The 16,907-nt window shown below is 36.0% G+C and overlaps 1 protein-coding gene across 11 annotated transcripts in view; it reads right to left on the bottom strand.

The window, feature by feature from the left end:
• LOC123529976 (FERM domain-containing protein 4A-like) overlaps positions 1 to 16,907 on the bottom strand; it is a 184,167-nt gene that overhangs the window by 102,567 nt on the left and 64,693 nt on the right. For 9 of the 11 annotated variants that reach the window (XM_045310634.2, XM_045310635.2, XM_045310624.2 and 6 more), the window contains 2 exons: positions 7,822 to 7,887; positions 4,567 to 4,661 (listed from right to left, as the gene is read on the bottom strand). In XM_045310634.2, the coding sequence (XP_045166569.2) occupies positions 4,567 to 4,661; positions 7,822 to 7,887 (161 nt within the window). Of the gene's footprint in view, positions 1 to 4,566; positions 4,662 to 7,821; positions 7,888 to 9,792; positions 9,880 to 12,724; positions 12,875 to 16,907 lie in introns of those variants that run through there. The other 2 variants (XM_045310633.2, XM_045310630.2) reach the window with 2 other exon arrangements.

Genomic DNA, 16,907 nt, shown 5'->3' with positions numbered 1-16,907 from the left:
TGATTTTCATAAAAATTTGTAATTACTCCCCTTTAATGAAATATTTAAAATGCTTGGTATTTCTTTTTATTTCCATATAATTCCAAGTTTTACATTCGCATTGGATAGATATACCAAATATTTAACAATCTGAATCATAAGGTGAGTTTTAAATGCATGTAGCTTCTGAATTTCATTTTTTTCCATTCTATCTTGATTGCGCAACCAAGATAGGCAAAGGGAGGTAATAATAATTTTTCAAACTTGCATTTCTAATGAATTCAATCTATATATGTAATTGTTATTGCAATTATTTTACGAATATAATACAATATATCGGTTAGTTATACATTTTCTTAGGTAAAGTATGTTTATCACATTTATACTTATGATAAAATAACTCGATCTTGGTTCGGCAACTGCAATAGGAAAACCAATTATTAAAAATATCTCCAGTGAAAACCTAACTTGTATTAAGCGCTAACTGAACATAAATGAGTGTAAATGATCAGATGTTAAAGTTTAAAACAAATCCGTTACTTAGCCAAAATCTGATTATCCACCTTTAAAGCACAAAAAAGTGCAGTTTTGGACCTGGGTCTTGTGCGCGACACGGCGTCTTACTGTGCCACACATTCATGCATAGTTATTTTAAAATCCATGCATGAATGACAAAGATATGGACTGGACATGCCCATCAATGCACTATCATGAAATATGACCTTTAACGTCTAAGTGTGACCTTGACCTTTGAGCTACAGACCTGGGTCTTGCACGTGACACGTCGTCTTACTGTGCTACACTTTTATGCGTAGTTACTTGAAAATCCATCCATGGATGACAAAGATATGGACCGGACACGCCCATCAATGCACTATCATGAAAAATGACTTTTAACGTCTAGGTGTGACCTTGACCTTTGAGCTACGGACCTGGGTCTTGCGCGCGACACGTCGTCTTACTGTGGTAAACATTCATGCCAAGTTATTTGAAAATCCATCCATCGATGACAAAGATATGGACCGGACACGAAAATTGCGGACAGACCGACAGACGGTTCAAAAACTATATGCCTCCCTTCGGGGGCATAAAAACTGTGCTTTACAACTATTATTTTGTACAGAACAGTTATAATTTTAAGAACAGTAAACTTTTGACACATTTTGTTTTCAGGAAAAAATATCTCTATAAAAAATATGAGGATGTTAAAACCAACATAATTTTTTCCATCTTCTGACTTCCGCAACATCAATCTTAAAATTAACCCACTGTCTCCTAGGCACTGATATTACATCAGAAGTTAAATCAGTAAAGATAATTTAGGTTTACAGAGCACCATATCTACAGCCTAGATCTGTGTCGATTCTCCGAAAACAGTTGGAACAGCTTACATTTTTTAAGATAGAAGTTTGATAAGAATATGTAAATGTAGCACCTGTGGATCAATACTGAGTCAGAGAGTCTAAAAATACATCATAAATCAGTAAGATAAGGGAGTATATCAACATGGAACAAGATCAAAAAGCCACCCAGGATCATAAAGATATAGCCATTCTTGGATGTTGTTAAAGAGACTCAGGACCAACATATCTGAAAGTGAACTGGACCACTAAATAAATTCACTTCCTGAAAAAGAAGTGCACTTGCAGTCTTGATCATAAACATATATCTGAGACCTCCAGGTTAGGCTAACGTTTGTTTGACAACTAGGTCTGTCTCCTTTAAAATAATACTCAAATTTCCTCTAGAAAAAATATTTTACCATCCAAAAGCTCAATCATGTAGTATTAATATAATATTCTCTTGATTCATAAAACCAAATTTTATGAAAACATGTGTAATTATACACCGCAAGCTATAAAACAAATCCAGAGGTCATGACATATTTCTTTTTGGTTACAGACATTGATTTCCTGCGCGCTTTGTTTAAACACACTGTAGTAAAAAAATAGTGCTATAAAGAAGGTCATTTGTTTCATGTTTATTTTTACTATCATTTGTTGAATATGGTAAGCCAGAAAACAGATTCTATCACTGGTTGTATGTGCAGAGGTGGAGAATACCTACCTTCGGAAATTGTTTACATGATAACTCCCCTTATTACCTCCTAAAAAGTTACCCATAAGCCAGATCTTTAACAATTGTTAGTGAAAGAATTTTGTTACTTTTATCTGATGTCAGCTATGAAAGTCATCAAAATTTTATAACTTTGAGTTCCACAAAGAAGCTGAACATGGTTAGAAAAGCACCAAATTAAATATTGCATGTCATAAAGGGAGGTAATAAAAATCAATGGATTCAATAATACTTTCATCAATGTTATTCTATTAATGCAAATCTTTGACAAATATTTGAGAAAACAATAACATGTACTGAAAATAAGATATGGCCATAAATATACATATTTTATGTTTGCAAAAGTATTAAGGCCCTAACATACTAATACCGCTTAAAAGTAGTTCTAAATCACAATGAATTATACATAACCACATTGTACCAAAGACCTTAAAGTTCTGTCTAATCAAATGGTCAAAATCACTACTTCCTCTACGTCAAGATTCTATCAACAACTAGTCTCCAAATGTTTTGTTTGTGAGAATAATTTTTTGTTTGACACATGACTGTCCCTTTCAAATTTTCCAAAAGAACATTAGCCTCAACAAGAGTACGGATGAAGATTTCCTAAAATGTGGCCAAAATATGCCAGCAGAACCTATCTCCTATATAATAACGTAGGCACTCGAGTTCAAAACCTTTAATTATATGAATCCTTTATAAACATACTGGAACAAATCTGTACAGATCCGCTTCAATAATAAAAAAATATTTTTAAACAAGAGCTGTCTCCATAGGATGACACATGCCCCCGGTGGCACTTTGAATGAATAGTTATGGCCGATGTTAGAGTTTAGGACCTTTGACCTATGGAGCTGGGTCTTGCGCGCGTCTTGCACGTCGTCTTACTGTGTCACACATTCATGCGTAGATATTTTAAAATCCATGCATGAATGACAAAGATATGGACCGGACATGCCCATCAATGCACTATCATGAAAAATGACCTTTAACGTCTAAGTGTGACCTTGACCTTTGAGCTACGGACCTGGGTCTTGCGCATGACACGTCGTCTTACTGTGGTACACATTCATGCCAAGTTATTTGAAAATCCATCCATCGATGACAAAGATATGGACCGGACACGCCCATCAATGCACTATCCTTTAACGTCTAAGTGTGACCTTGACCTTTAAGCTACAGACCTGGGTCTTGCGCGCGACATGTCGTCTTACTGTGGTACACATTCATGCCAAGTTATTTGAAAATCCATCCAGCGATGACAAAGATATGGACCGGACACGCCCATCAATGCACTATCGTTTAATGTCTAAGTGCGACCTTGACCTTTGAGCTACGGACCTGGGTCTTGCGCACGACACGTCGTCTTACTGTGGTACACATTCATGCCAAGTTATTTGAAAATCCATCCATCGATGACAAAGATATGGACCGGACACGAAAATTGCGGACAGACTGACAGACCGACAGACTGACAGACCGACGGACGGTTCAAAAACTATATGCCTCCCTTTGGGGGCATAAAAACTGCTCTAAAATATGCCATCAAAGTGTTACAGCTCGATCTCAAAAGGGAAAATTGTGTCTCAGACAGACCATGTCAAGATGTAAGCAACTTAATTCTTGAAGGGAAAAAAAATCTATTAAGAGTTGATCAGTTCAGAATAGTAATCAATACTGGCAGCTATTCTTCTGCCAGTTAATGTTGCAATCTCCTGCAACAACCCCAGATTGAATTATTATTGAATTGTACAAACATTGACTGATTAAAAGCTGGGAAAGAAAACTGCTTATGTTGATAAAAACAAACACAAGACAAGAGAATAAAGTGAAACTCAATATTATATAAAAAGAGAAACTGGTGTTATATAAATGGAGAAAAACAGGCAATCTGATACTTCCTTTTACAAAACTAAACATTTATATTAACCATAAAGTGTCTGCATATCAGATTTTATTACACATTATTTCGAAAGGGAAGTACAATAATTACTTGAAAGTAACCAGAAATATAACTAGCAAATGAAGAAAGCCCCCAAGGTGGAGGGCATTTGCCTCTGGGTTATGGTCAGTGTCTGTGCCTACCGCCTTGACCTAGGAGGTACAGACTGGATTACTATGCATGTCACACTACATCATGCTTAGCATTTGTTGCAAGTTTCACTGAAATCCTGTATGTTGTTTTAAACATAATACAGCTGAGACAGTGTTTCAGATGGACTAACAAATTCACATACAGACAGCTAGTGCAATAATTATACCTAACAATAATTTGGCAATGCTGATTTTAATGTAACAATGGATAAAATGTAAGGGAACCCAATCAGGAAAGAACCACAGTGCTCAGTATATTTTTTTTTTCTGTCTGTTACTTTTGAACAAACTTGGATGTTCTTGCAAAGGTACTAAATAAGATCAAAGAAAAGATCATTTACAATAAAATGTTGATGACTGCTAGGTGAGAACTTTTGATTGCATGGTTATACTCATGGTGACATTAAGTCTACTTACGTGTCATCTTGGAAGGCAAGACCAAAATATTCTTTTTCTTTGAGCTTGAAATGGGACGCAACAATGTCAAGCAGTTCCCACGTCAGTAATTTTGGCTAAAAGCAGAAATGAAAATATTATCAAGGGGAAGTAAATTGTTACATAAAACAAACCGATTCCAATCACAGTTGTCTCTCTTTAAAATTTTATGCTTGTATGCTTAGAAGTAAATCTTTATATAAAACAAACCAATTCCAATCAGAGTTATCTCTTTTTAAATGCTTTATGTTCCAGCCAGCTGCTTGTATGCTTGCATCATTGTGTATTTAATGCCTTTTAATGAAAGTACTCCTTGAGTCAGTACCATTACCATCTTGCTCTGCACTTGTATATGACCACTCAGAGCTCCAGATAAGATGCGTATTTGCGTAAATACGTTTTGAAATTTACAAACAAGAGGGCCATGAAGGCCCTGTATCGCTCACCTGACCTATTGACCTATAGATCATCAAGATCAACATTCTGACCAAGTTTCATTAAGATATGGTCATAAATGAAGCCTCTAAAGTGTTAACTAGCTTTTCCTTTGATTTGACCCGGTGACCTAGTTTTTGCCCCCACATGACCCAGATTCGAACTTGACCTAAAGATCATCAAGATTAACATTCTGATTAAGTTTCATGAAGATACAGTCATAAATCTGGCCTCTAGAGTCTTAACAAGCTTTTCCTTTGATTTGGCCTAGTGACCTAGTTTTTTAACACACCTGACCCAGATTTAAACTTGACCTATAGATCATCAAGATTAACATTCTGAACAAGTTTCATTAAGATATGGTCATAAATGTGGCCTCTTAAAGTGTTAACTAACTATTCCTTTTATTTGACCCCCGTGACCTAGTTTTTGACCCGACATGACCAAGATTCGAACTTGACCTAAAGACCATCAAGTTTAACATTCTGACTAAGTTTCATGAAGATATAGTTATAAATGTGGCCTCTAGAGTGTTAAAAAGCTTTTCCTTTGATATGACCTAGTGACCTAGTTTTTGACTCCATCTGACCCAGATTTAAACTTGACCTAAAGATCATCAAGATTAACATTCTGACCAGTTTCATTAAGATATGGTCATAAACGTGGCCTCTACAGTGTTAATTAGCTTTTCCTTTGATTTGACCCGGTGACCTAGTTTTTGACCCGACATGACCCAGATTCAAAATTGCCCTAAAGATCATCAAGTTTAACATTCTGATTAAGTTTCATGAAGATATAGTCATAAATGTGGCCTCGAGAGTGTTAACAAGCTTTTCCTTTGATATGACCTAGTGACCTAGTTTTTGACCCCACCTAACCCAGATTTGAACTTGAGCTATAGATCATCAAGATTTGACCAAGTTTCATTAAGGTATGGTCATAAATGTGGCCTCTAGTGTAAACTAGCTTTTCATTTGATTTGGCTTGGTGACCTAGTTTTTTATCCTACATGACCCAGATTCAAACTGGACCTTAAGATCATCAATATTAACAATCTGACCAAGTTTCATGAAGATACAGTCATAAATGCGGCTTCTACAGTGTTAACAAGCTTTTCCTTTGATTTGACCTGGTGACCTAGTTTATGAACCCAGATAACCAAATATCGAACTCGTCCAAGATTTTATTGAGGGTAACATTCTGACCAAGTTTCATTAAGATTGGGCCAAAAATGTGACCTCTAGAGTGTTAACAAGCTTTTTCTTTGATTTGACCTGGTGACCTAGTTTTTGAACCAAGATGACCCAATATCGAACTCGTCCAAGATTTTATTTAGGGTAACATCCTGACCAAGTTTCATTAAGATTGGGCCAAAATTGTGACCTCTAGAGTGTTAACAAGCTTTTCCTTTGATTTGACCTGATGAGCTAGTTTTTGACCCCAGATGACCCAATATCGAACTCGTCCAAGATTTTATTGAGGGTAACATTCTGACCAAGTTTCATTAAGACTGGGCCAAAAATGTGACCTCTAGAGTGTTAACAAGCTTTTCCTTTGATTTGACCTGATGACCTAGTTTTTGATCCCAGATGACCCAATATCGAACTCGTCCAAGATTTTATTGAGGGTAACATTCTGACCAAGTTTCATTAAGATTGGGTCAAAAATGTGACCTCTAGAGTGTTAACAGTCAAATTGTTGACGACGGACGGACGGACGGACGGACGGACGGACGGACGACGACGGACGCCGGACACAGGGTGATCACTAAAGCTCACCTTTGAGCACTTCGTGCTCAGGTGAGCTAAAAACGCATTTAAAATCAAACCTACGCGTACTGATACGCATTGAAAAAACGGGATACGTATTTTACTCGATTTAAGTGTGTAATCCAATTTTATCGTAAATCAAGCACATCCTTTTTGTAATCGAGTACAACAAACAAAATGGTGTCTCATAAAAAAGCAAACGCAAACGATATCTTAAAATAATGCCATTTTCTTCTTCAAGTTTATTAGTGTGTGACAGGAGATGACTCGGACAATGCCTAACGCTAAGCATGTGATCTATGATATATAATGGGTAACTGTTGAAAAAGCCGAAGCACATACATGTTGGTGTTTCTGAAAAAAACATTGACAGTCAAAGTATCACTGGCTGTAGATATATCGCAGTGGTCAGTAACTGAAATTAAGATGTAATGTATGCAGTAAACTAAATGTTGAATGAAGGCTCAAAAATATTCAGGAAAACAGCATTGGTCAACAAAGGCACTTCAGCGGAGCATATGAATATCAGAAAATTATAAATACAAACAGTTATTATTATTACCCTTTTTAATGATTTCGAATTCTGAAAAACCATTTAGAATTCTAAAATACCCTTTTGAAAAAACATCTAGGAGTAAAATACCATTTGAAAAAAAAACTAGGGGGTAAAATACCCTTTAACCTAAAATCTTATCTGGAGCTCTGACCACTTTCTTCTTCACATGTAAATGAGACAGCTAACTAATGGACACTGATGAGATGCATTGTGACCTATCACTAATTTTGTGCTCTCTCTCTTGGTATTTTTGTGGGCCGTGTCTCAGCAAAGTTTCTCAAACCCCCTACCTACCATCCCTTCTTTAATCATCATCATCATCATCACCACAATCATCAATCATCATCACCTTACATATCAGGGTTCAGACATGTTAAAGCAGTCTTTTTATCCTTTTTTTTTTTTTTTGGTTGTCTGTTGCTGCTTTGATGTACAATTAACTAAACATATGTTGTGCAAAAAGAATGAAAATTGTACCTGAATAAGGAGTTCTAAACGTCTTTCATCAGGGAGCAGTATTTGACATTTTCGGCCTTCTGTCATCTGAAAATATATTGAAACAACACTTAAGCTGCTGTCCAAAATTTCAAAACAGCAAAATGAGCAAGAATCCAAAGGCAACATTCATAGTCTGAAATAGAATACGAGTTCCTGCCTATCATTATATACTATACAATGATTTATTCACAAATTGCCATTATTATATATTATAGCCAAGTATACCACTGATAATTGGCAACTGCTTCAAGGTCAGTCTAAGGAGTGGCTTTGCACTACCACAATTACCTTACAAACAGTTGTATTTATAATAATGTCTGACATGCAATCTGCCAGTCCCGTCCCTTTTTTTTTTCTCCCCTAACTGCATTCATATAAAACCTTTTGCATGCTAGTCTGCAATTTGCTAGTCCCGCGCGATATGCAACTGTTCTGCAAGATCAGTATCTAGACTTGCATGCTAGAATGTCTCAAGACACATTCCTACAGCATGATGTAATTACCTGCTGGTATATACATTTCTAAAATAAAAAATTTTCACAAAAAATCTAATTGCCTTGAGACAGTGACACTCTTCTATGTTCTGCCAAAGAACAGAATACAGGCTGACCTTTTACGGAAACATAATTATCACTTCATTCATCATCAATGCAGGTTTAATTGCTGACCTGACTTGCTCTCTATAAAACTTTCTCACAAAGATGCCGACAAAGACATCCATGATCACAAAGATCATTAGCCTCGCGCCAAAGCTTCAAGACAAAGACATCCATGATCACAAAGATCATTAGCCTCGCATCAAAGCTTCAAGACAAAGACATCCATGATCACAAAGATCATTAGCCTTGCATCAAAGCTTCAAGACAAAGACATCCATGATCACAAAGATCATTAGCCTCGCATCAAAGCTTCAAGACAAAGACATCCATGATCACAAAGATCATTAGCCTCGCATCAAAGCTTCAAGACAAAGACATCCATGATCACAAAGATCATTAGCCTCGCATCAAAGCCTCAATCCGAAATATTGTCTTTTACATACTGCACAATCAAGTGCTTACCAAGCAGGCCTCAATCTGCACAATGACTATTATAAGGAGACATCAAAACCTTCCTGGTTAAACATAAATCCCACAGCAACTAAGACTCTCTTTATTTAATAATATAGAACTGAAGTGACAAGATTCTGGCATAGTCTCTGTATAATTATGCAAAATGCAACAAGTGCCTGCAATGATTGGTATTTCTGTTGTATTGTTATAATAACAAATTGAAACAAATGGCTAAAGGGTGGATGTAAGCCAGACTGTTAAGACTTTCTAAGAAGTCTGAGGAATGTTAATACATAATATGGCTGGTTCTAATACTGGTTTATGAGACAGTAAATAAAGCTTCACTGTTATATTAATAAAGTAGAAATATTTAAACATCTATTTCTTTTTCAAAAGAGCTCATCAAATCTTACTGCAATCAAATGCAAAATGAAGTAACTCTCATAAGAGTTTTAACTTACAATTTTGTTTTGTTTTTGCTGAGTTTAGAGCAACACAGACACAATTTTGGTCACATGGTGACATCTCCTGGTTTTGGCGGCGCTAGCAAAGTTTCGAACACACAAAGGTGAGGAGCAAGTGCATGAAAGTCAAGGACCTTAATCACTTGGTGGCAGAGGCCCCAAAGTCTGGTGTGTATAACATATCAAATCAATTTAAACGTTTGCCAAGCTACCAATCTTATAGAGAAACTCTCACTTTTTTCTTCAATATTTCAACCATACACATAAACATTACACTCAGATATAAGAGGCCGCCTGCATTTCTATAACATCATCAAACAATGGTAAATTTTGTTTTTTCCATATTACAAAAACAGTTTAACAATAAAATTATTCAAGATTCTTTTCTTCCATAATTTTTAACAAGAAAAAACAAATAAACTGAAGAAACTAACAATTATACAGGAAACTGGATGTATCAAAAGTGGTAAAATAGTTCCTGTAAATGAGGTATCATGTAACCACATCTGATCACTTCTTGTCAGCTATAGCATGTCTGGGTGCAATCTGTACACAGAAACTGGGCGGTGGAAGGATCCAAATTACATACTCGACTCCTGCTTTCTTAAACAAGAGATAAAGCAAACAAACAAAACATATTAAGGAAATACAGGAGAAAATGTTACTGGCATGTTTTCAGACTTAAAAATCAAGTATAAAACCTAAGGCATTCCGGTAGCATAGCTTATTTCCCTTCTGAACCAAAAGGTACTTTTTCCTTGTTCTGCAATGGCAGCTTAAGCTTGAATCACACTGCCCCGGATGGGCTTGCGGATAGAGTTCTAGACAGCATCCGTAACGCATCTGCTGAACTCCTCACTCATTCATAAGTCATCTGGTGTATCCTTTCAGAAATCGGGGGCATCCATTGGCAAGGGTGCAAAGTTTATAATATAATACATTGTATATCCATAAGGAATCCGTAATAAATCCTCAACAGTTCAGAAAAGATCATAACAGATCTTAAAAGATCGTAACAGTCTGGAAGACAATCACTGTGGTAAAAAGATACAAGCTATTACGGTTTTATTCCGGTTCTAATAATGTTAATTAAGGTTCTGTTACGACTGCATTAGAGATTTATATACCTTAACAAATTTGCAAAACCCATTTCTTCTTACACATCCGGAGCAATCCGGGGATGGGAATCCAGAACTCATCCGCAAGCCCATCCAGGGCAGTGTGATTCTAGCTTTAATTAAGACATACTAAAATTATATTTTTGTTCTGTTCTATACCTGCACAAACTTGCAAATCTATTTAACACTAGAGGAAACAGTATTTTACAACACACACAGTCATGAAAAACCTTTGTATTTCACATTCTGATTCAGTAAATGATCACTTCTTGGGTAATTTATGGAACCGCATACTGGTCAATAACTATGCCAAATTATGCCATCTAACAAAAGAACATGCAAGTTGGTGACAACAGTTACTGCTTAAAAATTAAATCTATTGGGTCTGAAGAGAAATTATGACAAATATCTCTATTTGAAGAAACTAAACTTTTATAATTATAAAATTATTCAAGCTATATTTAATAGTGTTAAGGAAACATCATAAAACTTTACAAGGCTATTATGCAGCATATTTTCGTATTTTCCCAGTAGTTTTATCATATAGGATCTTAACTGCATGAAATTTAGCTGACAGCTATAACATCAAATAAATAGCAAAACTTTCACTTGTGAAATAAACAACTAAAAAACATTGAAGAGAATGAAAAAAGACAACCAAACACCTGCTAAATTTCTATAATGAACTTATCCATCTTTCAATTTGGACAGTACCATTAACTGTTAAAAGGGGTGCTTACCAAAAAGATACTGACTGAATGGCGAATAGTGCAGATCATGATCAGACTGCAGGCTGATCATGATCTACACTGTTCGCAAAGGCAGAATAAATCGTGTTCAGCATGATAAGGGTTAACTCAAGTGCAACAAATTATTAGGTTTTCTAACATGCTAAAAATTGCAGTGTCTCTATCACTAAGTCTTGCGAATTAATAGTAAATAATAAAGTTTGGGTGTTCCCTTAACATTGTCATACCTGCCCAATTTCACTGATCATCCAACAAGTGTGGGACACAATTATATTATTATTAGTCTGTGTACTCTATTTATGTGCTGTCACTGCCCTCCAATCACAGACGGTTAAAGCATATTGACAACTAAACATTCTGATTTTAGAATGTACATTTTACTTTGCATTCGTGCATCTTTTAATGAACTCATAGCATACTAAATGGTCTACAAATTTTGCAGGATTAATTCATTCATAAAAGAATTTAAAAATCCAATTCATGACTTTAATCATTATGCTTAAATAAATCAAAACCATAAAAACTGTCCTAACACTTTTGTTTGGTGTGTGTGTGTATGCGTGTGTGTGTGTGTGTGTGGAGGGGGGGGGGGTTATGCTGCTTTTTTCAGTTATATAACAGTGGGCAGTTAACCTTAAATTACCAGTGTTCCTGGATTCTGTACCAGTACAAACTGTTCTCAGCAAGTAACTGCTTACTTCCCCACATGAATCAGAGGCGGTAGACCCCATTTATCAAACTGTCATGGAGAACATACGCCTCGCCAGGGGATTGAGAAAAATGTCCCTGTCACTAGGTTTTTCTTACCTTCAACTACTTGTTTCATGTGGAAAAAAATCTGACAGTAAGTTTACTTACAGGCACAAGGTTTAAGTAAGGAGTAACACAACCAGGTTATAGGACAGTTACTGTACCAACAAAGCAGACAAACAAAAGTTTATTGCTTTATCCAAAATGTATAAAGGTTGACACAAAGTTTTTACAGCTATACACAAGTATATAAAATGGAGATGACTTAATTCTTTATAACATAAAAACATCAACCTCACAAGAAAGTTTCACTGAATAAGAATTATTTGAGTACAGTAAGTTTTATCCAGTCATAATATAATAATTAAGAGGAGAAGTTGTCTAATGTAAAAGATGTCAGCTGAAATAGCTTGAGGTAGCAGGTTTGGATCTTACTGGGGTCTTACATCAAATCCTCCAGGAAGCTGATACAATTGTCTTTCAAACAAGTTTCAATCTTTTTTTCTAAACAAACTAAACCAATCTAGTGATTATAAAACATTTGAGAAAAGAATTTCATCTCTCAGACATAAATGCTGACATCAGGACATTGTTCTGCCCATGCCCCTGCTTGCAGGGCTCAATCCACTGTCAAACATGTTACATGTACAGTTTTTCATCTCTAACAGATTCATTTATAATAATATATTCCCTGGAAGTCCTTGACTAAACCTGAAGAAAAATAATTTGGTCAGTTAAAAGTCACATACCTGCTCGCTATCAATTTGAATGTCTGTCATTTTATCCGCCATTATCTTACATTTTATCAATTAACCATAATGCACTTAACACATTTAGATGATAAAAAAACTTAATAACTGGTAAGTTTAATTTGAACTAGTACATTTTTGTTTGACATTCCATACCCCTCGGCTGTTTAAAACATCTAACATCAATATCGGTGAACAAAACGCTACACTCCACTGGATCTACTAGTAAATAGTTATATGCTTCATTTAATAAAATGTATAAAACATTCTTAATGTATTTGCCTATATTTTTATAAACAGTAAGTTAAAATTAAACAATTGTGTGAATGACTAAGTATAAAAGTATTGAGCATATAATCACATATAAACTACAGTGTAATTTCTGCAAAGCATTAACACTGCCCAAAGGATGACTAAAATATCAAATTTTGTACAAATTTATACAGAAGCTCGACGAAATTAAGTCTCTGAATTCACTATTCTGTAGTCATCACCAGAGGTGATACTTATAATATATCGAACATGCCCAGGTCTTCAGATGTCATAAATTGAGGTGATACTGTATATGTACCATAGAAGGTCTTCAGGTGTCTTAACCTTTAGCATGCTAGATAAATTGTCGTCTGCTGGAAATGTCGTCTGCTAAAATTGTAAAGTTCATTCAGCTTGCTCCAAAATTGGAAGAAATATTGTCAGAGTAGCAAACAGCTTGGAACCTGATCAGACGCCGATTTAATCGGCGTCTGATCTGGTTCCAAGCTGTTTGCAAAGGCTGTTAAAATCGCCTGCAGCAGGCTAAGGGTTAAATTGCGGCGATACTGTACATGTAATACGCCCAGGTCTTCAGGTGTCATAAACTGAGGTAATACTGTATATGTAACATGCCCAGGTCTTCAGGTGTCATAATTTGAGGTAATACTGTGTATGTAACATGCCCAGGTCTTCAGGTGTTGTAATTTGAGGTAATACAGTATATGTTACATGCCAAGGTCTTCAGGTGTCGTAATTTCAGCTAATACTGTATACGTAACATGCCCAGGTCTTCATGTGTCATAATGTGAGGTAATACTGTATACGTAACATGCCCGGGTCTTCATGTGTCGTAATATGAGGTAATTATGTATATGTAACATGCCCAGGTCTTCAGGTGCCGTAATTTGAGGTAATACTGTATATGTAACATGCCCAGGACTTCAGGTGTCATAAATTGAGGTAATGCTGTATATGTAACATGCCCAGGTCTTCAGGTGTTGTAAATTGAGTTAATACTGTATATGTAACATGCCCAGGTCTTCAGGTGTTGTAATTTAGGGCAATACAGTATATGTTACATGCCAAGGTCTTAAGGTGTCGTTATTTGAGGTAATACTGTATATGTAACATGCCAAGGTCTTCAGGTGTCACAAATTGAGGTAATACTGTATTTGTACCATGCCTAGGTCTTCAGGTGTCATAAATTGAGGTAATACTGTATATGTAACATGCCAAGGTTTTCAGGTGTCATAAACTGAAGTAATACTGTATGTAACATGCCAAGGTTTCCAGGTGTCATAAATAGAGATAATACTGTATATGTAATACGCCCAGGTCTTCAGGTGTCGTAATTTGATGTAATGCTGTATATGTAACATGCCCAGGTCTTCAGGTGTTGTAATTTGAGGTCATACTGTAAATGTTACATGCCAAGGTCTTCAGGTGTTGTAATTTGAGGTCATACTGTAAATGTTACATGCCAAGGTCTTCAGGTGTTGTAATTTCAGGTAATACTATATATGTAACATGCCCAGGTCTTCAGGTGTCATAAATTTTGGTAAGACTGTATATGTAGCATGCCCAGGTCTTCAGGTGTCATAATTTGGGGTAATAACAGTATAACTGTAACATGCCCAGGTCTAATGGTGTCGTTATTTGAGGTAATACTGTATATGTAACATGCCAAGGTCTTCAGGTGTCACAAATTGAGGTAATACTGTATTTGTACCATGCCAAGGTATTCAGGCATCATAAATTGAGGTAATACTGTATATGTAACATGCCCACATCTTCAGGTGTTATATATTGAGGTGATACTGTATATGTAACATGCCAAGGCTTTCAGGTGTCATAAATTGTGGTAATACTGTATGCAACATGCTAAGGTATTCAGGTGTCTTAAACAGAGGTAATACTGTATATGTAATATGCCCAGGTCTTCAGGCGCCATAAATTGAGGTGTTACTGTATATGTAACAGGCCCAGGTTTTCAGGTGTCATAAACAGAGGTAATACTGTATTTGTACCATGCCAAGGTCTTCAAGTGTCATAAATTGTGGTTATACTGTATATGTAACATGCCCACATCTTCAAATGCTATATAATGAGGTGATACTGTATTTGTAATATGCCAATGTTTTCAGGTGTCATAAATTGAGGTAATACTGTATATGTAACATGCCAAGGTCTTAGGTGTCATAAATAGAGGTAATACAGTATATGTAATATGCCAAGGTTTTCAGGTGTTATAAATTGAGGTAATACTGTATATGTAACATGCCCAGGTCTTCAGGTGTCGTAAATTGAGGTGTTACTGTATATGTTACATGCCAAGGTCTTCAGGTGTTGCTAACAGGGGTAATAATGTAAAAACAACATGCCTAGATCTTCCTGTGTCCCTAACAGAGGTAATCCAGAGGTATCCAGATATTGTTAACAAAGGTGATACTGTTTATATAATATGCCCAGGTCTTCAAGTGTTGCTAACAAGATTTAATACTGTAACAAGAGATCACAGAGTGATCTTGGCGCCCACCAATGTGCCATTTTTGAGTGTTCCAAATTTCAAGACTTATTGACTAGCTCAAGGTCAAATTTCATTTCCGTACACAACACAAATCTATGCATGTGGTCCAAATTTGAAGCCTGTACCTTCAAAAATGTAGGTCACTTGGTCAATGTCAAGGTCAAAGTTTGTTTCGGTACACAAAACTATGCATGTGGTCCTAAATTTGAAGCCTGTAGCTACAGAAATGTGAAAGTAGGTCACTAGGTCAATCTTAAGGTCAAAGTTCATTTCGGTACACAAAACTATGCAAGTGGTCCAAATTTGAAGGCTGTAGCTTGAGAAATGTAAAAGTAGGTCACTAGGTCAAAATCAAGGTCAAATTTTACTTCGGAATACAAAACTATGCATGTGGTCCAAATTTGAAGCCTGTACCTTCAAAAATGTGAAAGTAGGTCACTAGGTCAATGTAAAGGTCAAAGTTTGTTCCGGTACACAAAACTATACATGTGGTCCAAATTTGAAGGCTGTAGCTTGAGAAATGTAAAAGTAGGTCACTAGGTCAAAATCAAGGTCAAATTTTATTTCGGAATACAAAACTATGCATGTGGTCCAACTTTGAAGCCTGTAGCTACAGAAATGTGAAAGTAGGTCACTAGGTCAATGTAAAGGCCAAAGGTCATTTCAGTACACAAAACTATGCAAGTGGTCCAAATTTGAAGGCTGTAGCTTGAGAAATGTAAAAGTAGGTCACTAGGTCAAAATCAAGGTCAAATTTTATTTCAGAATACAAAACTATGCATGTGGTCCAAATTTGAAGCCTGTACCTTCAAAAATGTGAAAGTAGGTCACTAGGTCAATGTCAAGGTCAAAGTTTTTTTCAGTACACAAAACTATGCATGTAGTCCATATTTGAAGGCTGTAGCTTGAGAAATGTGAAAGTAGGTCACTAGGTCAAAATCAAGGTCAAATTTCATTTTGAAACACAAAACTATGCATATGGTCCAAATTTGATGCCTGTAACTTCAAAAATGTGAAAGTAGGTCACTAGGTCAAAATAAAGGTCAAAGTTTTTTCCAGTGCACAAAATTATGCATGTGGTCCAAATTTGAAGGCTGTAGCTACAGAAATGTGAAAGTAGGTCACTAGGTCAAAATCAAGGTCAACTCATGTCAAGGTTCATCTTGCCACTCAAAAATATACATGTGGTCCAAGTTTGAATGTTGTAGTTACTGACAAGAACATTTTAAAAGCTTTTCCCTAAATAAGTCTATATGAACCATGTGACCCCCGGGGCGGGGCCATATTTAACCGTAGGAGGATAATTTGAACAAACTTGGTAGAAAAATACTAGATGATGCTACATTACAAGTATCAAAGCCCTAGGCTTTGTGGTTTGGACAAGAAGATTTTCAAAGTGTTTCC

Source organism: Mercenaria mercenaria, chromosome 13 (assembly GCF_021730395.1).
Source record: "Mercenaria mercenaria strain notata chromosome 13, MADL_Memer_1, whole genome shotgun sequence".
NCBI classification, from domain to species: Eukaryota; Metazoa; Mollusca; class Bivalvia; order Venerida; family Veneridae; genus Mercenaria; species Mercenaria mercenaria.
The sequence above is the reverse complement of the archived record's forward strand: the minus strand, read 5'-3'. Positions and strand labels throughout refer to the sequence as shown.